The sequence below is a fragment of the Schistocerca nitens genome, chromosome 1, assembly GCF_023898315.1.
Source record: "Schistocerca nitens isolate TAMUIC-IGC-003100 chromosome 1, iqSchNite1.1, whole genome shotgun sequence".
In the NCBI taxonomy this organism is placed as follows: domain Eukaryota; kingdom Metazoa; phylum Arthropoda; class Insecta; order Orthoptera; family Acrididae; genus Schistocerca; species Schistocerca nitens.
Window position 1 is genome coordinate 197,870,595 of NC_064614.1, and position 27,836 is coordinate 197,898,430.

The 27,836-nt window shown below is 41.0% G+C and overlaps 1 protein-coding gene across 2 annotated transcripts in view; it reads left to right on the forward strand.

The window, feature by feature from the left end:
- The window catches only part of LOC126245504 (trafficking protein particle complex subunit 11), a 106,110-nt gene extending 80,519 nt beyond the window's left edge, over positions 1-25,591 (forward strand). For both annotated transcript variants that reach the window (XM_049948320.1, XM_049948321.1), the window contains exons 18-20: positions 8,776-8,995; positions 21,353-21,538; positions 25,402-25,591. In XM_049948320.1, coding sequence (XP_049804277.1) covers positions 8,776-8,995; positions 21,353-21,538; positions 25,402-25,446 — 451 coding nt within the window. In that variant the 3' untranslated portion in view covers positions 25,447-25,591. The remainder of the gene's footprint in view (positions 1-8,775; positions 8,996-21,352; positions 21,539-25,401) is intronic.
- Positions 25,592-27,836: the final 2,245 nt, after the last annotated feature.

Here is a 27,836-nt window from a genome sequence, read left to right on the forward strand (position 1 = left end):
ATTAGACTATTTGGCCCTTCGTTTTTCAAAATACTTTTCTCTGTTGAGTAGGTTGTCCGATGTGGTACATGTTCCACCAGATATGCAATGCCACATAATTAACGTACTGTGTGTGATATAAGCAAATGCCCATAACCCAGCACGTTATCCAATCCATTGTGGGGAGACTGTCAAGTATCTGCATGACTTTAGCCCCCTGACCAAGCAGAAATCATACTGTTGGTACCAGAGCTGTCTACATCCTGTAAATGCCAAGGATTTTGTGTTCATGGAGTCTGAGACTTGGAGACTCCCTGCAGTTGTTGCAGTTGCTGTGCCTGTTTAGTGCCCTTGCAGAGAGCCCCTGTTCCGATTGAGTGACACCAATGTGGACAACACCCAATAAGAGACCTAAACTATCCTAAGCTGATGACCAAACAGTCTCACAAATCTTACCTGACAGCAGATAGAGTTGCTGCAGAGAGATACAGTCCCAAGGCATTTCCTTCCTTCGCTACTGTATGGGACATGATCACCACAATACTTGTTCTGTACCAGAGCAGATGGTAAATCCTTCCTGAATGCAAAATCATTCTGATTTTCAGAACAAATAGGTAAAATGAGAAGCTGATGAATATTAATCAAAACTCATATGCAGCCCAGTCCCTTGTAACAAACTCGGTGTTATCCCAGTCACAGATACGTCTGCTAAGAGCCTCAACATAGTGCAGACAGTAATTTTTACATTGTTTCCCTACATTCCAAGCAGACGAAGAATTGCAGACCAATTTAGAAAGACAGGGAATTCACTTCATTTGCCATGTCCAACAAGGCCTGAAGATAGCAGGACAGACACTGGAGCATACATTCTGGGCATCAGAGATGATTCATTCCAGAACAGATGAAAATTAGTCTATTATGGTGACATCATACCATTTTATACTGCCTCCTGTGTGAGGTTTTAAATGCAGTTGCTTTGGTCACATGTCATGACAATGTATTAACAACTCAAGCTGTAGCAGTTGTGGGCTATTCATAAAAAAGTTTGACCCCCTATTATGCTGTCCGTTAGACAAAAATAAGTTATTAATCTGTGGTGATTTCAGGGTTAACTTTTTAAGCAATTCTGATAGGAAAAGTGAACTAGAAGTGTTCTTAACAACATATAACTTGGAATCAGTGATCAAATTCCTTACACATATAGCTCAGGACAGTAGTACTCTAATAGATAATGTATTTGTACAGCAAGAGGATGTAGAACAAACACATGCTTTCCCTGTGGTAAATGGATTATCTGACCATGATGCACAACTGATTAACTTACAAAACCTAACAGAGTGTACACTTCAGAAACCATTAAGTAAAAGTGTGAGCGTGCTCAACCCGGTATCTATAGATCACTTCATAGAAAGTTTAGGAAATATAATGAGCCAAGTGCTAATGATAAATGCAGCATGTTTCTTGATAAATTTATATTCCTTTTTGAACATAGTTTTCCAAAGAAAATTACTAAATGTAACACCACAGACTTTTCAAAGAAACCTTGGACTTCTACTGGTATTAAAGTGTCTTCAGAAAGTAAAATAAAACAGTATGAGACAGCAAGAACTAGTAAAGATCCAGAAGTAGTTTTACACTATAAAAATTATTGTAACATACTGAGAAAAGTTGTAAGGAAATCAAGAAATATGTATGTTAGAGAAGAAATTAACAACTCCAGCAATAAAATCAAATCAATATGGAATGTTGTTAGAAGGGAGACAGGAAAAGTAACCACTGGGGTAGGTAATGTTACTGTTAAAGAGAATGAAACCATGTTAACCAACAGTACACAGGTAGCCAATGTATTTAACAATCACTTCTTGAGTGTAGGAGAAAAAATTGGGGAGAATAGTTCAAAAGAAAAAGCCAGCCAGTACATGGAAGATTAAATTTCATCTAACAACCTCATGTGAAATAAGGAAAATTATTAAATCCGTGAAAAATAAATGTTCTGTTGGAGTAGATGACATCTCTAACAAGTTATTAAAACAATGTGGAGCAATTACAACTGATGTTTTGAGTCACAGATGTAACGCATCACTGACTCAGGGTATTTTTCCAGACAGGTTAAAATATGCCATTGTCAGGCCTCTCTACAAAAAGAGGGAAACCACAGATGTCAATAATTACTGGCCAGTATCCTTGCTTACAGCATTTTCAAAAATCTTTGAGAAAGTAATGTACTAAAGAGTGGTTAACCATCTCAACAGTTATGGGACACTTAGTAAATCACAGTTCGGATTTCAGAAATGCTGTTCCACTGAGACAGCAATATACAATTCCACTGTCCACATAATAATCTTTAAATAGTAAAATGTCACCAGTGGGAATATTCTGTGACTTATCCAAAGCATTTGATTATGTGAACCATGACATTATGTTAGAGAAATTACAATTCTATAGTATAAATGGAACAGCGTATGAGTGTTTTAAGTCATATCTACAGAAAAGGAAGCAAAAAGTCTCTTTATATGCTTCAAGTGATTCAAAGGAGTTTGCCACTTCATCTAACTGGGATGAAATTGCATTAGGTGTTCCACAAGGTTCGATCATTGGTCCCCTCCTGTTCTTGATATATGTGAATGACCTCCCTTCTTATGTGAAACAAGATGCTGAACTGACACTGTTTGCTGATGATACAAGCATAATTATTAATCCAGTAATAGAAAGTCCGATAGAAAATGATACAAATAAGGTCTTGGAAAAGTTATTAATTGGTTTTCTGCGAATGGGCTTGCTCTGAACTTTGAAAAAACACAGTACATCCAATTTTCTGCAGTAAAAAGTATAATTCCTTCAATAAACATAACACATCAAAAGAAGTCAGTAGCCAGGGTAGAGCATACTAAGTTTTTGGGTGTACATATAGATGAGAATCTTAATTGGAAAATTCATATTTTGAATCTCCTAAAGCGACTGGGTTCAGCAACTTTTGTAATCAGAATAATTGCCGATTTTGAGGATGTAGAAATTAGTAAGCTAACATACTTTGCATTCTTCCACTCTGATGTCACATGGAATAATTTTCTGGGGCAACTCAATACTTAGGCAAAAGGTATTCACTGCTCAAAAGAAAGTAGTTACAATAATGTGTGGGGTTCATAATCGCACATCTTGTAGGCATCTGTTTAAAAGATTAGGAATTCTTACAACTGCTTCACAGTACATTCACTCAGTAATGAAATTTTTTCTCAACAACACGGACTAGTTTAAAATCAACAGCGACATTCATGATTACAGTACCAGAAAAAAGAAAAACCTACACTATCCTTTACTTAACCCATCTTTGGCACAGAAAGGGGTAAAATATGCTGCTATAAAACTTTTTGATAAATTACCAGATGAAATAAAATGTCTGACAGACAGCAGTAATAGTTTCAAAAACAAATTGAAATCATACATCCTTGACCACTCCTTCTGTACCATAGATGAATTCTTGAATATGAGTAAATAAATCTGGAGATATAATATATACATTTTGTGCCATTTAAGGGAATGGGATAGATAATAGAAATATTTAGGGATAACGCTATAATGTAAAAAAAGAAAAAAAACTTGTTTCCTGTGTGGATCATAGCAGTTTTTTCATGCTATTGATCAATGGAACATGTAACTAACTAACCAACTGCATAACAACACTCCATGTGAAAGTCTACCTCGTCTTCAAGAAGGCTCTCTGTGTCTGAAAGTGCTGAAGCTCTATGGGCCAGGGTCTTTAGCACCAAATTTTTTTGTGATGGATGGCGAAGGCTCGAGGGAAGAAGATAAAGGTCATTGTGCATAGGTTTTGGATATGCACTATGACCCAGGGATCTACCGAGCGAGGTGGTGCAGTGGTTAGCACACTGGATTCGCTTTCGGGAGGACGACGATTCAATCCCGTGTCTGGTCATCCTGATTTAGGTTTTCCGTGATTTCCCTAAATCGCTCCAGGCAAATGCCGGGATGGTTCCTTTGAAAGGGCACGGCCAACATCCTTCCCTAATCCGATGAGACCGATGACCTCGCTGTCTGGTCTCCTCCCCCAAAACAACCCAACCCAACCCAACCCAGGGATCTGTCCGTTTTCTCTTAATCAACACATCAAGGAAAAGGAATGGGTTCTCTGATCAAAAGATTGAACGGATGATGCAATCAAAATTGAGAATGTCTCAGAGAAAGAGCTTGAAACTGGAACTGAAACTGAGACCCACACAGTAGCTTTTCTGCATTATGCTGGCCCAGTATCTGGAAAGATCGATGGATGCCTATGGAAACATGGCACCCAGTGTATTTTGGCTCCCTTCAACTAAGATAAAACACATTCTTTGTAATGTTAAAGGTGATCTAGGACTCCAAAAGCTGTGTGTGTATTGTATTCCATGTGAATGTGGCATAACTTATGAGAGATAGACTATCATAACAGTTGAGGAGAGATGCAAAGAACGTTGGTGGCATACCTGATTAAAATGACCAAGCAAATCAGCTGTCACCGAGCACTGATCTGAATATAATCATGGAATGAAACCTGATGGCCGGCTGCGGTGGTCTAGCGGTTCTAGGCGCTCAGTCCGGAACTGCGCGACTGCTACAGTCGCAGGTTCGAATCCTGCCTCGGGCATGGATGTGTGTGTTGTCCTTAGGTTAGTTAGGTTTAAGTAGTTCTAAGTTCTAGGGGACTGATGACCACAGATGTTAAGTCCCATAGTGCTCAGAGCCATTTGAACCATTTGAAACCTGATGAGACCAGTATTGTGACGCAAATGCTAAGTTCTAGGACAGCATAATAGAGGAGGAGTAGATACGCCAATCAGTTCTCTACACTCTGAAGCATACAGTGACCTATTCATTGAGTGGGAGTGCCTTAGTGCTGTGCCATGACACCAGATTGTGATTGTGTACATAACCAGTCACCAAATCATTGCCCTTGTAATACAGACGTCATGTTCTTAGGTTAAAACTCTGCTGAACTTAGATTCGAACCCGGTACCTTTGCGTTTCATGGGCAAGTGCTCTACCATCTGAGCTAACCGAGTACAACTTGTAACCATCCTCACAGCCTTACTTTCACCAGTACCTCATCTCCTACCTTCCAAACTTCATGGAAGTTCACCTGTGAAACTAGTGGGACTAGCACTCCTGGAAGAAAAGATATTGTGGAGACATGGCTTAGCCACAGCCTGGGGGATTGTTTACAGAATGACTTTTCACTCTGGAGAAGAGTGTACACTTGTATGAAACTTCCTGGCGGATGAAAACTGTGTGCCAGACAAGGACTCAAACCTGGAACCTTTGCCTTTCATTGGCAAGTGCTGTACCAACTGAGCTAGTTTTGCTGGAGAAGTTCTGTGAAGTTTGGAAGGTAAGTGATGAGGTGCTGGCAGAAGTAAAGCTGTGAGGGCAGTTCATGAGTCTTACTCACGTAGCTCAGTAATTTGCTTAGAATATGGCATCATCGGAACAGTCTTCACCCACTGTCAGCCTTTCATTGCATTCTTTTTCTATCTGTGAAAAGTTTATGACACCATGTGGTGGCATCGTAGTAATACTACTCTTACATTGGTAGGGCCTTAGAAGGACCCTCCTGATTTCTATCTGTAATTGTTTATGTCATTGGTCCTTCGGTGTGCTAGTATACACTTCTCATGGTCTTCACCACACACAGAAAAATGGTCCCTCTAGGTGTTGTTCTGAGTATAACACTTTTCTTAATTGCATTTAACAGACTTTTAGAGGCCGTGGAGTGTACAGTCTTAATTTCCATTATGTTAATGACCTTGCACCTTTTACAGGTCTTCAAGCTTGAGTGTTGCAAAATGTCAGCTGCAGTACTCCTTAAGAAGACATTCTTGGGCCTCACCCAAGTATTTCAATTCATTACTTACAAAACATGTATAATGTGCTTCTGCCATAGCCAAATAGTTCAACACATCTGTAACTTTAGTAACATAATGAGTTATTTAATGGAGTGCAGAGATGGATCATGCGTTGATGGCCAAATGGGAACTACTTCCACTTCCTCAGCTAGCAATGTATAATACTCCCTATCACAGGAATGTATTGTCTTCATAGCATAACTAGTAGCCATTACGCAAGCTTCGCAGTACATCCACATCTGCTCACACTCAAGACCTTCTTTCGAAGTTCCATAACTTGGAAAGGTCAGTTATATTTCTGTTGACACCCAGCTGTGTTGCACTCTCAGGAAATGAACTTGCAGATCACGTGGCCTAGGCAGCAACCAAAAAAGATGCCTTGGAATTTAAGATACTAAGTCATGACTTGTAGACAACCCAATCCAAAAAACTCTTAGCGTCATGGAGCAGAGAGTGGTGTGCTGAAGCTGTCAACAAGGATCCACAACATATTGAAAAAAATTCTGCAACTGCATGGATGTCTGCATACAATACACTTCATCGAAAATCTAAATTCTTTGCTGGCTCTGAATTGGCCCCACTAGAGTTACCCATAAATACATTCTTCAGCAAATCATTGCAGTTTACTGCAGTTTTGGTACCCCTTTATCATAGGTGCCCATTGTAATAATGCCACCACTTCCATCATAGTAAGGTGAGCATTGAGACAGCCAACTCATCACTTGGAATTTTAGCCAGTGATATCCAAACAGTGAAACTAGTTTTATATTTTATTCATCTGTGCTGATTGTGTAATCTTACCTGATCAAAAAGAAATTAATGATTGAGAAAAAAGATCACCATTTGAATGTGGATTTGATCAGAAAAGATCAGCACGAATACTTTCTCCCTTTGACTTTTCTTAATTACTGTAATGTTTCTAATGAAATGATCATATGGCATTATTGATTGGGAGACCCCATTTGATTTGGCTACCCATCTCCTTCCTTGTAAAAGAATTTTTTCGATTTAATATTTGTTTAATAGAGGGTCTAATGACCTAGAGTAGTTTGATCCGTTATACCCATAAGCAAGAAACACACTGTTCAGAAGTCAAATTCCTCACACTAAAATGGCTATTTAAAAACCACAAATGGTGTGTTGATTAGCAAATTATTGTTTTAATTGCATACTACTTCAATTTGTTCAGTAGTGATGGCCAATTTTTTGTTAAATGGTACATTAGTGTCTACCCTGTGGCAGATTGCATTGTAAGCAAACACAAAGTCAGATATTTTTTGACACAGTTGCGTACAAAAGTTTTGTGTCAACTCATGCATGTAGGGAGACTCTGAAAAGCAATTGCTACACCAGGAGTTTTCAGAGCCAAAAATATTACATTCACACGAGGTGAAGGATTCATTCAAGGATCATTTATTTGTCAGCTTCCATAACTAGTACAGTTGCTTAACATGTCACACATTGAACATGTCTGGAATGTTGTTGGTCATAAACATGGCCGCACAGGGTAGCAGTGCAGTCTGAGCTGTCTTGTCACGTTTGCGCGGCTTCTCCCCATCGGAGGTTCGAGTCCTCCCTCAGGCGTGGATGTATGTGTTGTCCTTAGTGTAAGTTAGTTTAAGTTGGATTAAGTAGTGCATAAGCCTTGGGACCGATGACCTCAGCAGTTTGGTCCCATAGCCCTTACCACAAATTTCATAAACTTGTTTGTCATGGACTTCCAGAAGTGATTATTGATGCTTTGTGGCTGATGACTAGTGGATAGAAATTTCCCAGGAACATATAGATAGCCTCTTTCATTCCATGTTGTAGCATTGAGAGGCTCTGATTACAGTTCATTGGGTCCCGTCGTGTACTTAATCTGTGCTGTAAAGTTCATTGCAGTTATGTGTTCTGTTTGGCATTGTTAATTTTTGCCAAATTTAATCAGTTAATAGTTTTCAACTGTGAAATCAAGTCATATTCCTTCCTCAATTTCACTCACTCAGATTTCTATGTGTCTCTCATATGTTCCTAAGGAACTTCCCTTTATTCATAAGTACTGTCCTGCCATTTTTTTGCCATGCTGTCTGCAATATTCATCCTACCTTTTCCCATTATAAGTGGTCACCTGTCCTACAAAACATAACATGGACCCTTTTCCATTTTGATGGACTTAAAACCTTTTCAGATATTGACAGACTTTCAGTCTCTTGAAATTTATGTGTTGGGAATTGAGAATAACCATCACTTTTAGTGTATAATGTTATTGCAGGTATTCTGTCAAATTATTATGTCATCTTGCTCTCTGACATACTCAAGCATCAAGGGGCTGCTGACATACTCAAGCATCAAGGGGCTGCTCTTCTTTTTGTGTGTGCTCCTTACTCCCCTCCTTTCATCTTTCTGCAGCCCTGACTTTGGAATGTTGCACACTATCTGCATCCAAGTGCTCTTCGCCCATCTGTGGTGATCTTTATCTGGTCTGTTTCCACTGGCCATGAATGGCATCCAGCTACTGTGTCAGTGCCTGATTTCCTTATTTGTGGCCTGAACTGAGCTTCCTGGCACTCTTTATTGCTTTTAAGGGGGAATCTCATCCCCAGGGTAACTGGCCACTGACATGCCACCTTGACACCACTCACTACCAGTGGGACTGAAACATGTATGGGATGCCTCAGATGGGCAGGGTGTGCTTGGAAGCAGACAGCATCCCAAATGATATATATAAAAGTAATAGAAGAGTTCCTGATACTTTATTAGTCAAGGATCACATGATGTTGAAATATTATGCCAATAAGACACAACAACCTCGCACCATACCTGCAAGAATGTTACACATTGCAATGCTGTCAAAATGTGAGCTCTTACTACACTTTTAATTTTTAAATATTTCTCATATGTGTAAAACATTCCACAGGAAAGGCAGCAACAGCCAGGTTACAAGCAGTAGCATTATGATGCCTACAATCCGGGTTGAGGCATCACCACTTGCAGTTGAAATGCGTTTACCTGCTCATGGTTGGGTGCGCACTCCCATGGCTGTGTCATACCTGATACGCAACCATACTGAACTGCTCCTAGAACTTGACCTCAGCATGGAAGCCAGTGAAGCATTTATGTTTGCTGGACATAAACAGGTAAAGTATTAACACAAACTGTCATATTTGAGAAGAAAGAAAGACACAAATGAATAAGTGTTTAAAATAAGGACATTAATTTTAATAATTTTCAAACAGAAAAAGAATGTCTAGATACCAGTTGCCAAATAAGAAATACAAGGTGTGTAAAAACTAGAAAATATGGTAGATTTTGTATCATAGAACTTTAGAAGTCCTTTCATTTTGAAAAACTGGTGCATATATAACAGAATTTAAAAAAAGAGTTAAATACAGCTAAATAAGGAGAAAAAAATCCTTTTCACCCCAGCATATATATATATATATATATATATATATATATATATATATATATATATATATATATATATACACACTCCTGGAAATTGAAATAAGAACACAGTGAATTGATTGTCCCAGGAAGGGGAAACTTTATTGACACATTCCTGGGGTCAGATACATCACATGATCACACTGACAGAACCACAGGCACATAGACACAGGCAACAGAGCATGCACAATGTCGGCACTAGTACAGTGTATATCCACCTTTCGCAGCAATGCAGGCTGCTATTCTCCCACGGAGACGATCGTAGAGATGCTGGATGTAGTCCTGTGGAACGGCTTGCCATGCCATTTCCACCTGGCGCCTCAGTTGCACCAGCGTTCGTGCTGGACGTGCAGACCGCGTGAGACGACGCTTCATCCAGTCCCAAACATGCTCAATGGGGGACAGATCCGGAGATCTTGCTGGCCAGGGTAGTTGACTTACACCTTCTAGAGCACGTTGGGTGGCACGGGATACATGCGGACGTGCATTGTCCTGTTGGAACAGCAAGTTCCCTTGCCGGTCTAGGAATGGTAGAACGATGGGTTCGATGACGGTTTGGATGTACCGTGCACTATTCAGTGTCCCCTCGACGATCACCAGTGGTGTACGGCCAGTGTAGGAGATCGCTCCCCACACCATGATGCCGGGTGTTGGCCCTGTGTGCCTCGGTCGTATGCAGTCCTGATTGTGGCGCTCACCTGCACGGCGCCAAACACGCATACGACCATCATTGGCACCAAGGCAGAAGCGACTCTCATCGCTGAAGACGACACGTCTCCATTCGTCCCTCCATTCACGCCTGTCGCGACACCACTGGAGGCGGGCTGCACGATGTTGGGGCGTGAGCGGAAGACGGCCTAACGGTGTGCGGGACCGTAGCCCAGCTTCATGGAGACGGTTGCGAATGGTCCTCGCCGATACCCCAGGAGCAACAGTGTCCCTAATTTGCTGGGAAGTGGCGGTGCGGTCCCCTACGGCACTGCGTAGGATCCTACGGTCTTGGCGTGCATCCGTGCGTCGCTGCAGTCCGGTCCCAGGTCGACGGGCACATGCATCTTCCGCCGACCACTGGCGACAACATCGATGTACTGTGGAGACCTCACGCCCCACGTGTTGAGCAATTCGGCGGTACGTCCACCCGGCCTCCCGCATGCCCACTATACGCCCTCGCTCAAAGTCCGTCAACTGCACATACGGTTCACGTCCACGCTGTCGCGGCATGCTACCAGTGTTAAAGACTGCGATGGAGCTCCGTATGCCACGGCAAACTGGCTGACACTGACGGCGGCGGTGCACAAATGCTGCGCAGCTAGCGCCATTCGACGGCCAACACCGCGGTTCCTGGTGTGTCCGCTGTGCCGTGCGTGTGATCATTGCTTGTACAGCCCTCTCGCAGTGTCCGGAGCAAGTATGGTGGGTCTGACACACCGGTGTCAATGTGTTCTTTTTTCCATTTCCAGGAGTGTGTGATATAAAACAGAGGGAAACATTCCACGTGGAAAAAATATATCTAAAAAGAAAGATGATGAGACTTACCAAACAAAAGCGCTGGCAGGTTTATAGACACACAAACAAACACAAATATACATACAAAATTCAAGCTTTCGCAACAAACTGTTGCCTCATCAGGAAAGAGGGAAGGAGAGGGAAAGACGAAAGGATGTGTGTGTGTGCGAGTGTATACCTGTCCCTTTTTTCCCCCTAAGGTAAGTCTTTCCGCTCCCGGGATTGGAATGACTCCTTACCCTCTCCCTTAAAACCCACATCCTTTCGTCTTTCCCTCTCCTTCCCTCTTTCCTGATGAGGCAACAGTTTGTTGCGAAAGCTTGAATTTTGTGTGTATATTTGTGTTTGTTTGTGTGTCTATCGACCTGCCAGCGCTTTTGTTTGGTAAGTCTCATCATCTTTCTTTTTATATATATATATATATATATAATCACTGTGTTTATCTCTTATCATTTTCCTCCTTTATGAATTTGTAAAAGTCGTTGATGCTACTGTATTTTGTAATTTATTTTTGTGGCACGGTTGTGTTAGGTGTTACTGCTCCACCAGTTGTTAAATAAATATTATTGTTAAGTCTTACAATTTAATATTTATTTGTGCTTACAATAAATTTATGCAGTTTCTGCACACCAGTGTGAGTTTAAAGTGAGAGAAGTGATACATGTGGAGTAACGAGAGGGGGGTGGGGAACAGGATGTGGTGGTGGTGGTGGTGGTGGTGGTGGTACCAGGGACTAGCAGAAATTGAGACCAGGAAAATTGCAGGGTCAAAGGGTACAGGGTACAGGGTAAGAGTAACTTCCATCTACATACAGTATATACGCGAATAATTGACACAATCGAATAATCTGCAAACCATAATTTTAAGGAAAGAGGATGGGGGGAGGGGGGCAAAAAAATTTAAGTTTTATTCATTTTGTAATTTCTTAGCTTGCCAAGGCCATACAGTGGGACCTCTTGGAATCAGATGTACTGCCAGTAGCCTGCATCTTCCCCACACGATATTTCGACGTCGTAACTTGGCGTTGGCATCTTCATCGGGTGTTTCCTGCAACTGGCCAACGAACTGATCGTGTCCCATACTTATGCTTGGTGTTCCCTACACCATCCTTGCCTGCTGCAATGGTTTCTAGCAGTGCTATTTGTCTCTATGCGTTCTGTTTTCCACCTGTGCCCGTTTCCATTGTTTTGCCTGGTGACAGCTGTGCCAAGGGTTTCTGTGCTTGGTCCACACCCACTAGGCACGTTCTTAGCACTATCAACACGCTGCGGACATTCATCATTCTGTTGGCAACTGATCAAATCAGCCTGCTGTGGGAGTTTCATATTCTGTTTGTAGATGCCACAGTAACCTCTGGTGTCGGTGGCCGCCATCTGTAGTTCTGTACTGTGTCTGCTCTTAGGTTGTATGCTGCTTGAGGTTTTGGGTGCTTGGTGTTATTCCTTCTCTTGTCTGTGAGCACAACAGTTGTCTCCTGAGGAGGTAGCTGCTGCCTAAGGTCCCATAAGAGATTTGATCCCGTTAATTATACCCCTGGTCATCAGGGGTTCATTACAAGAGAAGGGAACCTTATTCCATTGTTTCTCTAGAAGTTCCAAAGTCAGATTCCATGCCATTCTGAGCTGGTATCCTGCATCCCAATTGATCAACTTCTCTGTCATCTTGGATTTCGATAGATTCAGTAATCACACTCTCCCGAAATCTGTGGGTATGAGCCAGGATCGTGGTTTTATAATGATTCATAGCACGTTCAAGTTCCAAGAAATGTTCTACTACTGCAGATTCAGTGGCCTGTCATAGCCTGGTATGTCTTCGGTGTTCTTTACATCTAATGTTAACTGTTCTGGTGGTCTGACCAATGTAAGACATACCACATTCACATGGTGTATGGTAGACACCAGATTTTCTTAACCCCAGATTATCTATGTCCATTGCATGGAATGCCCTGATCTTGTTTGGTGGCCAGAACGCACTTATGATTTTGTGGTTTTTCAGAATCCTACTGATCTCAACAGATATAGACTGTGCATATGGTAGAAAGGCTACCCTCCTGGTCTTTTCTTCTCCTCCTCCTCCTCCTCCTCTCCCTCCTCCTGCCATTATATCAGGTCATATGGCGGATCATAGCGCTTAGTGGATCTCCCCGTTTTAGTACCCATTGTCTGTAAACGCTTTCTGTAGATGTTCTAACTCTGCTGCCAAGCTGTCTGAGTTGGATAGTGTCTTGGCTTAGTGTACAAGTCACCTCAATACCCCATTCTTCTGTGCTGGATAATGGCAGCTGTCAGTGTGTAGATATGTCAGTGTGTGTTGATTTCTTATACACACTATGGTCTCATGTTCTGTTTGTCGTTCTTTTCACGAGGACATCTAGGAATAGAAGCTGACCATCATTCTCTAGTTCCATTGTGAACTAAATGTTGGGGTGTCTCGAGCTCAGATGGTCAAGGAACTCGTCCAGTCTTTTCTGGCCATGTGGCCAAATGACTAATGTGTCGTCAACATACCTGCTAGGCAACAGTTCTAAGTGCCTCATCCTCAAATCTCTCCATAAATAGATTTGCCACTATCAGAGATAAGAGATTAACTGTTGACAATCCTTCAGTCTGTTCATAAAATTGACATCCAAATAGTAGGAAGTAAATTGATATTAAAATATGCTTGAAAAAGTCCAGCAGAGCACCATCAAATTTCTCACTGATTAAATTGAGTGTGTCCGGAAGTGAACAGCACCACTAGAAATGGACGGTATAAGGAACACCAGACACCACCCACGCATAAATATGGGACGTGGTCATGGAGGAAGAGGAGGAAGAAGAGGAGGAGGAGGAGGAGGAGGAGAAGAAGAAGAAGAAGAAGAAGAAGAAGAAGAAGAACAGGGGGGGGGGGGGTAGTGTTAGTACCACAAACATGGTCTGTACATGCTAAGATCAGCAGAATCTTGAAAAAACACAAAATCAGAGTGTGTTCTGCCCACAAAAAAACATCGGGGCACTCTGTGGAATGGTCAAAGATGATCTGGGGTTAAGAAAATGTTGTATACCATATGAATGTGATATGTCTTACATCGTTCAGACCACTAGAACAGTTGACATAATGTGTAAAGAACACCAAAGACTTACCGAGCTATGATAGTCCACTGAATCAGCAGTAGGAGAAAATCTCCTGGAACTTGAACTGCCATGAATTGTGATAAAACCAGGATCCTCACTCTGACCCCCAGATTTTAGGATAGTGTGATTACTGTATCTATTGAAATCAAGATGATGAAGAAACTGATCAACCAGGAAACAGGATGGAATCCAGCTTTGGAACTACTAATGAAACAGTGGAAAAACTTCCCTTTCCCTTCTCTGGTAATGAACCTCAGACAACCAGGGGTGTAATTACTGGATCGAATCTCTTATGGCGAACTAGGTGGTGACTACATTCTTGGGAGACAACTATAGTGCTCACTGACAAGCGAGGGAACAACATCCACCACCTGAAATATCACGAACCACACGACCTGGGAGCAGACACAGTACAGAATTCCAGACAGTGGCCACCGCCAGGAGAGATTGCTCCGGTGCCAATGGACAGAATATGCAATTCCCAAAGTAACCTGATTTGGCAGGAAGCACACCTTGTTATATTGCAAATAAATTATTATAACATAATGATTCTTTTGATCATGATTTTCATCATCGCTCCTACCAGAAGAATCGTTGTTGTCATTGCTGTCCTCCCATAGAGTGCCATCCTCGGTGCTGTCCAGAGAATTTATATTACCACTTTTTTTTTTTTGAAGGATTTTTCCATCAGTGGTAATGGAATGGAGTCCTTGCACGTTTCATGCACTCAGAAGTCTGCAACAAATGTGGCCACTTGATTTTTCCACTTGGTGTGAATTTGTGGTTTTCAATGGCCATTTTGACTGAAAAATCTCAATAGCCAGCCTCATCGTGCTTTGAAACTGGTGATGCCTTGTTCTCTGGCAAAAGTCAATGCTTTGAGTTGGCACATTTCATTAGGCACCAGGCATCCGTATTGTCACTTCTCATCTGCATAATCACAGAGCCTTTTTTCGAGGTCCAGATGATTTACTTTCTGGCTGTAAAATGCGCAGTGATTATCTTTCGTTTCTTGAAGGCACATTTTGTTTTTTCACCAGTTGCAAATACAACCCTTGCTCACATCATACTTCCTCCCACTGCACAGTTTACATTTTTCTCTGCTTCTTCAGGAATTTTAAGATTTTCCTTAGCAGTGTATGAGCCAAAAAGAGAACTTGTAGCCATAATAAGCAATGTAGCATTTGGTTAATTATTTCACTTCTTACATGCTAATTATTTCACTTCTTACATGCTGCCACTGACACATCACACATTGAGGCCACAGTAGTGCTATAGTATAACAAGATCTATTGCTGGAGATGGAAGAGTACCAGCTTTATTGCAATTAATCCGTGCACCCCAGTTTTTTTGTCCTTAACTTCAGGAAAAAATATTTGCAGATTATTCTCATATTTGAAAAGCAGTTGTTGATGGGGAGGATCCAGATGGCAAAGGTTGTGAAGCAGCCATTGAAATCAATGTGCAATCATTTCCCTCATTCGATGGTGTTCTTTGCTCTTGTCCACAGTTTGGCAGTCCCCACTCATTTGCATGTACACCTGCTTGATGGTCATTTTCATATAAACGTCTGTCCAGAAGTTACTGTGGAGCTTTGATAGAGTATGATATGCCAATTAGAGGACTGGAATATGGTGGTTAGGTTTCAGGTTCTGCTGAATGGGTCAGGAGTCCACTATACGCAGTAGGCTACATGGTTAGCAGGGACTGTGTGGTGTGAACCGGGCAGTTTGTTATGTTAGATGGTCTTGGAGATACACAAAAAGGGCTTCAGCCTCAAAGGGTGCAGTTCGAACACAGGAAGAACATTGATATAGGAACCATTGGTATAACAATTTGTAAATTGTCGTTACTGTATTGGGGAAGTACCATGGCTCCAAGTGCTAATAGAAAGCACGGATGCTAAAATCATTATAGCCACTGAAAGCTGGCTAAAGCCAGAGATAAATTCAACAAATATTTTTTGTGAAGAACCTAATGGTGTTCTGAAAGAATAGGCTAAACACAGTGAGCAGTGATGTGTTTGTTGTTGTTAGTAGTAGTTTATCTTGTAACAGAATTGAAGTTCATAGTTCCTGTGAGCTATTATTGGTAGAGGTCATTCTTGGCAACTGGAATAAAATAATAACTTGATCCTTTTACTGACCTCCCAACTCAGATGATCCAATTGCGGAAACATTCAAAGATACCTTGAGTTTAATTTCAGACACATATCCGACTCATACAATTATAATTTGCAGTGACTTTAATTTACCCTCAACATGTTGGTGAAAATACATGTTTTATTGTGGAAGTATGCATAAAACATCATCCGAAATTGTAAAGCATTCTCTGAAAATTATTTCGAGTAGTTAGTTCATGAGACCATGTGAATAGTAAATGGTTGTGAAAACACACTTGACCTCTTAGCAACAAATAATCCTGAGCTAATAATGAACATCAGAACAGATACAGGAATTAGTTAACACATGGTTGTCATAGCGAAAGTGAATATTGTAACCCCCAAATCCTCCAAAAATAAAAGCAAATAAAAATTGACTTGATGCCTTCCCGAGAGACAATCTCCACTACTTCCAAATTAATAATGTAAGTGTAGACCAGATGTGGCTTGAATTTAAAGAAATAGTATCAACAGCAAGTGTTCAATGGAACCTGTATTCTGCCAGCTAACCCACAAAATGTTCGATGGACAGCAGTGAAATTTATAATAATGCTTGTCAGAAATATTCAGCTGCTGCAGCTTCAGCTGTGTTCTTAGGATCCTGCCAAACCATACAGCAAAAAATTGCCAACATTATATCTGAAAACTTAGCTTTTGTTGTAGCTATACTGCATCTGTGTATATTAATTTAAATCAATAATTTCCATTATTTAATTTAAACCTATAACTTTTCATATTTGTGTGTTCGTGCTACTTAACAGTGATGCTTCTATTGGCTGACAAGATCATGTGTCCAATGCTCTGAATATCTGATGGGTCATTCCATGTCAGCTAACGTAGGCCTGCCCTCCTCTTCCTTCATGGACCTCGTTGAAATTTTATGTGAACATTTGCATGTCACCAACAAACATTGGTAAAGTTTAATGTTCGTCGAAGCAATACTGACTGGGATATAGTCACTTGTCACTTGTTTGACTCCATGCACAGATTTGTATAAGACGAGCATGAGTTTCTGACTTTAAGTTATTACATCTAAGGCTATATTTCATTAAAAGAAATTAAATTGGACAACTTTGTGTTCTCTTAAATATAATCGAAAGACTTTTGACTTCCTGTATCTCGGGGACTAAAGGTATGATAAATGTGAGCCTAAATGTAGCCTAACAACACAAAGTTCTCAAATATAAAGTTTCATATATGTAATATGCTCCAGCTGTGAACAAATGAAGTGCTAATTTGAAGATTTTGCGAAAAATGTGGTATTTGCGAACTGATTTTGCAAAAAACTGTGTTATATAAAACTTTCAAAACTGGGCTCATTAGAAAGACCATGGCTCTAACAGCAAAAAAACAAAAAAAAAAAAAAAGAGAGAGAGAGAGAGAAGTATATTTGGTTATCCAGCACAGGCTAACATTGCTAGATAATTTGAATCAAAGTTGGGCACAAAAATCGCAGCATGAAAATAATTTAAAGTTTGGAGTCTTATATTTCATGGAGTAAACATATACTTAACATGAAACTTAATATGCAGTTGGTCGGTATCTCAAGAATGTGGACTATAAAATTCCATTCACTTACTGTTTTCCAATAGTCTACACAGTTGTTGATTGTTGTAAAAATTACAGAAATAGATCACATTTAGTTTGCTTTCAGAAAACCTGTTTTTCATAAATGATTTCAAACTAGTCACAGCTGGAAAGAACATGTTTTCAAACGTTCAGAAAATCACATTTGATTTTACAGTGTGAACTAACAATACCTGTGTGTGTGTGTTCCTTGAAGGCATTGCTCACTGTCTGACAGTCTTTTTGTTGTGCTTATCTGTAACTCAGCATCTCCGCTGTATAGTGAGCAGCAATTACCCATTTCATAATACTGTTGAAAAGGGAGTCTCTTATTCATGATTAATACATTAGCTTCTTAAAATACAGGTATGAAGCTGGTATCCATGATGCCCTTTAGCCTATGGTAGTAAAGTGTCTTGTATGTTGAAATTTTCCAAAAATATTTAGTTTAGTGCAAAATCGGTCTGCATATCTGAAGCCTGTTAAAAAAACTTTATAATGATACTTCATTCATCCCTGTACGATTAGTATGTGTTGAGAAAAAACGTTGTTGACTTGAGAAATATTGGTTATGATACTGCAAAAATAATCTTGAAAATATAAGTAACTCGGTACATAAAAAAATATCTACTCGCCAAGCTGTGGAAGGAGAACACACATGTAAAAAAAGGTATTACAGTTTGCTAGCTTTCAGAGCCAGTGGCTCCTCTTTCTGGCAGAAGGGTTGAAGAGGAAGAAAGAGGGGTGAAGGAAAAGGGCTGGCAAGGTTTAGGAAAAGGGACCGGGTTCGGAAAAGTTGCCCAGAACTGTAGGTCATGAGAGACTTTCCATATGGGATTACAAGGAAAGACTGATTGTTGGGGACTGTACCAGACAAGATTTGAAAACCTGAGGGTATATGCAATACAGAGATTACTGCTAAAACATCATGCAGGAGTTAATAGGAGTGAAAAGCTAAGTTAATTGTATGTGATAGAGGTGGGAGAGGGACAGCGAAAAATAGACAGGTCAGAAAATGAAAGATGTAGAAAACTAAAAGGGAGTGAAGAAAGCAATAATTGCTGTGAAGAAATGCTGAGACTGAAGAAATTTACATAAATTAATGCCACATGGGTGGCAAGAACCAAGGCTATGTTGTAGTGCCCCTTCCCAACTGCGGAGTTCAAGAAACTGTTGTCTGGGGAAGGAAGAATCCAGATGGCTTGTGTGGCAAAATGGCACTGAGGTCACAGCCGTCACACTCTGCAACATGAGATTGTTTATTACCAGTGTATACCGTCTGCTTATCCCCAATCATCCTAATTGATAGCTTGGTGGTAGTCATGCTGATGTAAAGGACCAAACAGTGTTTAAATAACAGCTGGTATATGACATGTCATTTCACAGATGGCCCTCCCTTTGATAGTATGTTTTGCCAGTTTGCAGGGCTGGTATAGGTGGTGGTATGGGAATGCATAGGGCAAGTCCTGCTCTGGGGACAGTCACAGGGGTAAGTGCCCATAGGGTAGGGAGAAGGCTGCAAAATGAGCATAGTGCCTGACAAGGGTATTGTAGAGATTGGGAGGGTGACAAAAAGCTATTCCAGGTGTGATGGGCAAAATTTCATACAGAATGAACCTCATTTTAGGGCATGATGGAAGTCATTGCCTTGTCAAAATAGCTGATTAATACATTCAAGACCAGGATAGTAGGGAGTGACGAGGAGTATCGCTAAGTTGTTTTTTGGAGGGATCAGCAGTACCAGGATTGGATGTGATGGCCCAGGAAACATGCTTTTGAGCTAGGCTGGAGGGGTACTTACATCCAGTGAAGGTTGAAGTGAGAATGGTGGTGTATTGCTGCAAAGAGTGTGTATCTGCAGAAATATGTTTACCTCAAATGCCAAGGCTGTATGAAAATGAACGTTTGACATGGAGATGATGGCAGCTGTCAAAATGTAAGAATTGTTGTTTGTTAGTAGGTCTAATGTGAACAGATATCTTTAGCTGACCTTCAGTGAGGATGAGATCAACATCATTGTTTGTTAGTAGGTGTAATGTGAACAGAAGTGTTGTTGACCTTCAGTGAGGAAGGGATCAATGTCAAGGAAAGTGGCATGGGATTTGGAATAGGACCACATGAAGTTTAATTGGAAGAATGTATTTAGAGATTCCAGGAATTTGAAGAGGTCAGCCTCACCATGAGTCCATATGGCATAAATGTCATCAATGCGTCTAAACCAAATCACGGGCTGAAGACTAGCTCATGGCCCACATCCACGAGGATCTCCTCAGCACGCATCTATGGAACGAAAACTAATCTAATCTAATCATGGGCCAGTCTGTGAGATATATTTTGGGCCAGCTGAAACCTGCACTGTGCATGACTCTAGACAGGCATGTATTATGACTTTAAATGTTGCTGTAAATTATAATGGAAGGGGAGGTGGTGCAGGGGAAAGGGGGGGGGGGTCATAACAGTGGCAGGCAGACCTAAGTATTAGTGCATAAGGCAGATCATTGACACTATGGAATTCAGCAGTTATGCTGAAATGAAGAAGATAACTGCCAATTAACAGGAATGAGAAATGGCATCAGACCAACCTTTCGGAGTGACAGCAGGACTAAGACTTAAACATACTAGTGTAAAAGTGCATTTCTTCATATTTTCAGTTACTACAGTTGCTCTATGTACCAACAGAAGTTTATATACATTAGTTACATTTTCTTTGTATTTTATGGCTGATTGACTGGTACCAAAAATATTAGCTCATTTTGTGTAAATAATGAACTACGGAAAGCTTAGCGTTAAATAACAACAGTATTATGAAAAGGATAGGTTGCTGCTCACCATATAGAGGTGACATTGAGTTGCAGACAGGCACAACGACATGACTATTATATGTGTTAGCTTTTGGCCACAAGGCCTTCTTCTGAAGTAGAAAACATGCACACACAAGCACAACTCACATACACGTGACCACTGTCTCTGTTAACTGTGGCCAGAATGAGTTGTAACTGTGCCTCATGGGAGCAGTAATCCAGTGTTGGGGGATAAGGAGGCCGCATGGGATGAGAGGAGATCGCAGAATGGGATGGTGGAATGTATGGAGTTGCTTGTCGGAGCATGCAGGGATGTGAAGAGGACAGGATAGGGCTGCAAGGTGCAGTTGGGAGGTTTAGGAGGAGGACGGGAAAGATGAGTGGAAAAAGAGAGAAGCACAGAAGGGGAAAAAAAGACTAGTGGGTGCCTTGGTGGAACATCAGTTATGTAGTGCTGGAGTGGGAGTGGGATAGGCAGGTGAAGGACAGAGACTAGTGTAAATTGAGGCCAGTGGGATTATGGGAACATAGGATATATTGCAGAGAGAGTTCCCTGTTCAATTAAGAAAAGTTCGTGTTAGTTGAAAGATCCAGATGATACAGGCTGCAAAACAGTCATTGAAGTGAAGCACACTGTGTTGGGCACCATGTTTAGCTACTGGGAGCTCCAGCCGTCTCTTCGTCAGTTTGTTGCTGGGCATTCATGCAGACAGACAGCTTGTTAGTTGTCATATAGAAAGCAGCATAGTGGTTGCAGCTTAGTTAATAATTACATGACACAGTTATCTACCCTTACATTACATACTGCACTGTATACAATCACTGACTGATTGATGATGCTAAAACTTTTAGTGACTTCCACATTAATTGTGCACATACTTATTATGTTTGTTTCTTTAGTTGCAGTTAAGAATACTACCAGACAGTATTCGTACGTTGGACTACAATTTATATCCTCTACTCTCTGGTCTTGTTGCACTGCCGCGACTGAAGCTCACACCTGTGGAAAGATCAGATTCTCCTGTACATCAGTCTCTTCTCTCTGAGCTACTAGAACGTTCCTTGCCATCTCATGTTTATGTCATGGTAATTTTTCATTTTTTTCAGTTTTAAGTTTTTTGAGACTTCAAGTTTGAAATTTCAAATTTAAACCAAAACTCATGTACTGTGGTAAGGGGTGAAAATAAGGTAGAAACAAAAACTAATTGGAGCATTGCCGTCAGGGACAAATAAGTTCAGATGGCAGATATGAAAGGTTAGAGAACAAACATTAAATGGAGGTGCAAGATTCAGTAAGAGTGTTGTATTGTTTAAAAATTAACTTTCAGCTGTGCCAAATGGGAGAACTGTTTATTTAATTTTTGTTGGGGTTAAAGGAACTAAGTAGTTGCTGTAGAAAGAATATCTTAAAGTGGGATTCAAATAATGGCAGTGGCACATAAAACAAATTATATCGTAATTGCATTGTCAGTAAGTTATAAATCCTGTGAATTACATGTACAGTATATCGTAATGATATATTTCCTCTCTTTATAGCACATAATAGTTGCACCTTCCAGCTAAGACAGTACAACCTACAGTAGTGTAGAGGTATTATATGTTAAGACAGTTCAATAGCATAGGACTTCAAAGGGCTCTCAGAACTGTAGCATTTTTGCATGCAGTTTGCTCTATGGTTTCATGAGGATATATTTTCACTAGCACCTAATGTAAATATATGATCTTACCACCACCTCAAAGAGGGGGTGTTGAAATTTTTACACTGACAGCTGCACTCAATTGTGAACAGCCATTGAATTCATGTTATGTTCGGCTGCATGTTGTGCCATGGGGTGGTCTACTTTCATCTGCTACAGTTATTGCACAGCTTGTTAAGACTACCAGTCAGCTATTCACGAGGCTGGACAGCCACCGCCAAACTGTGGCCAAGAGCAAAGTAGACCAACCTGTGGCCACATTCTGTACACTCCTCCCTCCTCCGACCTTACCCACTTCCTTTCATGCCCCAGTTTCAAGGATTTTGTACCAGTTACGTTTCTCTATACTTTTGCAGGGCTGTACTTCCTTTCACTATGGCTATATTTTCATCTCCTTCGAGCACTTTAAACCAATTTTTGTTTGCTTACAAACTTTATGTAATTCAACTTTAAACAGCATCCTTCTAAAATTCCCATTTTTTACTGTCTTCTTTCGCTTTGTGTTGCCTTTACAAATATATATTAACCACTGTAATCATTGCATCTGACTACTCCCCAATAATATTTGAAGATCTGTGTGCTCAACCACATGTATTTCACATGTTGCTTGAGGCTTTCCCGATGGACATGTTGTATATATGGTTCTCGGGCGAGACGTCGGATGTCATAGTGAAAGCTCCACAATATTTTCTCAGCGCAACTGGCCGACATCTTCAGGTGCGACGAACACACTTCTACGGCAGGACCAGAGCCCCCTATTTATGCCAGTCTTAGGCAGGAAGTGCGCATGCGTGGAGGCGCCAAATTTGATGGCCAATAGCGACGATATCAACCGGTAGCTGGAAGGACAGCAACGCCACCTACAGGATGAAGAACCAAAGACTTCGGCGCACGCGCGGAGGCTGCTGCTGGTGCTCTACGCTGCTATCGGCCACCCCAGCGACCTCTGTCGGAAGCCGCAAGCGCGGAGGCTGCCGCTGTTACTCTGCGCTGTCATCGGCCGCCCCCAGCGACCTCTGTCGGAAGCCGCAAGCAAAAATGCGCATCCACCTAGGCGCCTTGATTATCCTCCCATTGTCAACAGAATATTTATGTTGCCTGTGAATCGTCATCCATCTTATGACCAATAGTACTCCTCTCTGCTCGAAGCGACTTCAATATGGCCAGTGCTGGATCCCAAGCTGTACTAATTCGAAAGCCCGTGTCTCTGTTTACAAGATTTGTCGAGCTACGTATTTCCACTGCTTCCTTAATAACACAGTCCCAGTATGAACTCATCGATGCGAGAATTTTTGTATGTTTATAATTCATAGAATGGCCTGTACTAAGACAATGCTCGGCCACTGCAGACTTTTCTGGTTGCTCCAGATGAGTGTAGCGTCAGTGTTCAGTGCATCTCTCCTCTACAGTTCGACAAGTTTGTCCGATGTACGACATGCTGCAGCTACAAGGAATCTCGTAAACACCGGGTCTTCTTAGGCCAAGGCTGTCCTTCGGTGAGCCCAAGAGAGCTCTGAGTTTTGCCGGCGGATGAAAGACACATTTAACTTTATGCCTCTTCAATAATCTTCCTATTTTTGAAGAGACACCGCCGATGTATGGCAAATGACCATTCCCCTTTGTTCTTCGCCTTCTTCCACTTCCTCACATTGGGTAACCCGCTTCGGTTGTAAGGCACGCCAAATCTCCCGTTCGGAGTATCCATTTTGTTGGAAAGTTGTACGCAGATGAAGTAGCTCATTGGATAAGCTGTCTGAGTCTGATATGGCTCGTGCTCTGTGAACCAATGTCCTCAGTACGCCACTTCGTTGCGAAGGATGGTGACAGCTGGTGGCCTGTAAGTATAAGTCCGTGTGCATCGGTTTACGGTACACTGCGTGACCTAATGTGCCATCTTCTTTTCTCCCTACCAACACGTCCAGGAATGGAAGTTCACTGTCTTTCATCATCTCCATAGTGAACTTGATGTTGGGATGAAGCGATTTAAGATGCTCAAGAAAAACATTCAGCGATGCAATGCCGTGAGGCCAGATAACAAAGGTGTCGTCCACATATCGCCAGAAACATGTAGGTTTCATATCCGACGTCTGGAGTGCTCTCTCCTCGAAGTCTTCCATGAAAAGATTAGCCACAACGGATGACAGGGGACTACCCATTGCGACGCCGTCAGTCTGTTCAAAGTATTGTCCATTAAATTTGAGGTGAGCACATGTTGGAATAAGTCTAAAAGTTCCCCATCCAGCTTCTCGCTAATGAGCAACAATGATTCCTGCAAAGGTACTCGAGTAAAAAGTGAGACTATGTCAAAACTCACGAGTATATCTGATGGTGCGAGTCGTAAGTTCTTGAGCCGACGAATAAAGTCTTGTGAGTTACAGACATGATGCTCACACTTTCCTACTAAAGGGCTCAGGTGCGCTGCCAGATGTTTCGCGAGATTATACGTTGGTGCCCCGATATTACTCTCAATAGGCCGCAGTGACACATTATCTTTGTGAATTTTGGGCAATCCGTATAGCCTGGGAGGTACGGGCACCTGTGTACATAGTCTCTTAGCAGCCACATTGGAGATCATGCTGTTTTTGAGGAGCTCCAAAGTTTTTCGCTGAATTTTGGCTGTGGGGTCCTTATTTAGTATGCAGAGTCGTCCAAAAGCTGGTGCATCTTGCTCAGATACATTGACGTTGAGAGGATAACAGTCACATTTCCCTTATCCACTGGTAAAATCACAATATCAGGATCTTCTCGTAGGGATCGAACCACAGACCTCTCTGCAGCTGTTATATTGTTCTTAGACACTCGAGTCCGTGTCAGAGCACAGCAAGTCTCTCAGCGGATCTCCTCGGCAGATTCCCATTGGACTTGGAGTTATCCTTTACGTAACGTTAATCCCAGTAATACTTTAGAAGCTACCTCATGCCTTTCTTGTTTCTCTGTGTGTGTTTGTCATTTCTCTACATCTTATACTCATTAAAATCATTAGTATCAGTTAATTTAGTCTTAGATGTATCTTCATCACTTAAGTCCAAGAATTCTTTTTTACTTCAGTTTTTCCACATTACCTGTATTTTTTACTACACAGAAGATTGTATTTTAATTATTAATCATTTTAACAATTATTGTAAATGGGAATATTATTTTGACGAACAATGATTTTGTAGTTGTAAATTTAATAACTACTTCAGTTTTAGTGAACTTTTTTTCAAAGTACTGAAGATATGTCACGTTCATATAAAATCTTCTCTGTTACAGCCACAGGCAAAAAAAGCTGCAACATCTGTCGCAGTTGCATCTTGATTTCCAACAGAAGTTGCTTGGGTGTTGTGTGACACCCTGTTAAGAAATTATGCCCTATCATCTTTTAAGATAAATAAAAGTATTGAACATTTTGTAAAAATATTTATTGCTAAAATAAAGATAAGTATTCAGTATTTGTATAAAAGACCTATTAGCCTTTCTCTATGTGTGCGTATTTCTTTTTAAAGCTGTAGATATTATATTTATGTATGAATTGACATTTGAATAAATTCTTAATTATTATATTTCATCCACTTCACCAAGCAGAAAGTAACATTTATGGTATTAGAATACAATTTGTTTTCAGGCTCCTCCTTGGCTATGAAAATAACTGAGGAAAAGAGCTTGGAAATATTTTAATCTGAAGATGTATTAATTGTTTGATGAGATTTATGAGTATTCTCATAAAACATTTGAAACATCAGGTCAATGTTTTTAACGAGAATGTTATCACAGATACATTATTTAACTTTTGTATCACAAAAGCTCTTAAGAAAGGTAATTGTGGAACCTTGCACAGCGAGCATAATTTGTTCCAGAATCTTACTCATAGCGTGAAACACTCTGTAAGAGAATCAATTTATCCCATATAAGTTAATGTAAAATACGATAATGTGTTCTGTGCAGATAAATTACTAAAAGATTTATCTTAATAATGCCATTTATTCAAAGAAAATTGTACATACAGTATTACATGCTTTATTATTCACGATACATAACTAATTCTTTTTTACTAGGAAGCTATCTACAGTCATTTGTTTCTGCTGGCACTTCAACACTTGGCAAAAATGCAACACAGCATTATTGTCAAATAAATTTGTAGTGCACTTAGCACTGCTTTACTGGGGTGATGATTTTTAATGCCTCGATGCAACTGATTTTCATGCTTTCAGCATTTCTTTTATTGTGCCAGAAGATTGCTGCTTTGCTGTTACTGCCTCCTCCACCTCCTCCTCCGAAGAATCCTCCACAACTTCCTGCTGTGAAACACACTGCAACCCCACAAGCTTTTCAGTGGTCATTTCTTGGCTGTGATCTTCCAAAAGCTCATCGATATCATTGTTATCCACTTCTGGTCCCATGCTCTTGGCCGAAGATGCAATCTTGTTGACTGCAGGCTCCACAGGTATTGACTCAAATGTCTCAAGTCACATCTGCCAAAACACTCTGGCCAAAGCTTCTTCCAAGCAGAAGCGAGAGTGCTCTTGGTAACCCCTTACCATGCCTCTTCGAGCATCTTGACGCAGGCAGCAATGTTGAAATGATATTTCCAAAGTTTGGAAGGTAGCAGACAAGGTACTGGCAGAAGTAAAGCTGTGAGGACAGGGCGTGAGTCGTCCTTGTGTAGCTCAGTTGGTAGAGCACTTGCCCGCGAAAGGCAAAAGTCCCGAGTTCGAGTCTCGGTCTGGCACACAGTTTTAATCTGCCAGGAAGTTTGATATTTCCAAAACTCTCTAAGAGTGAGATTGGTAGCTTCAGTCAACTCTAAGCAATGCTCGAAGAATGCTTTAGTGTAGATCATCTTAAAGTTAGAAATAACCTGCTGGTCCATAGGGTGGAGTAACACAGTGATGTTGGGGGGTTGAAATTGGATCTTGATGACTTGAAATTCTACAAGGAGGTGGTCCTGTTGGCTAGGAGAATGGGCAGGAGCGTTGTGCATAACAAGTAAGAAATGGAATAGCAGATTCATTTCAAGCAAATATTTTTTCACCAAAGGACCATACACTTCATTGATGCAATCACAAAACAGATCACGTGTCACCCAAGCCTTGTTGGACCTTCAAATCACATTTAACCTGCTCTTCTTGACTTTACACTTCTTGAAGGCTCATGGAGTTCCTTAATATTAAACAAGCAGTTTAATTTTCAAATCGCCACTTGCATTAACACAGAAAAGCATTGTGAGATGGTCTCTCATTGGCTTGTGAGAGGGTAATGCATTCTCCTTTGCTGTTATAAAGGTAAGCTTCAGCATCTTTTTCCAGAATAGACCCTCTTGTCATAATTAAAAACCTGTTGCGGCAGATAACCCTCAGAATCTACGAGCATCTTGAAGTTGCTGAAGTTCTCTGCTGCCTTTGTGGCAGAGCTGGTTGCTTCGCTGTGCATCACAATGTTATCGATGCCGCTTCTTCTCTTAAACTTCTCGAACCACCCACGACTTCCCATAAAGACTTCTTTGGGCCACTGATGATCCTGGTGTCTTTTTAACGAGGACAGTGAAAATCATTCTTGCCTTCTCACACATGATGTTCTTGTTAGTAGTGTCGCCTTGCAATTGCTTTTCATTTATCCATATAAGGAGCAACCTTTCGACATCATCCGGAATATGAAACCATTGTTTAGATACTCTTGTTACTCACTTTGTAGCATCTGTCTCCTTAATC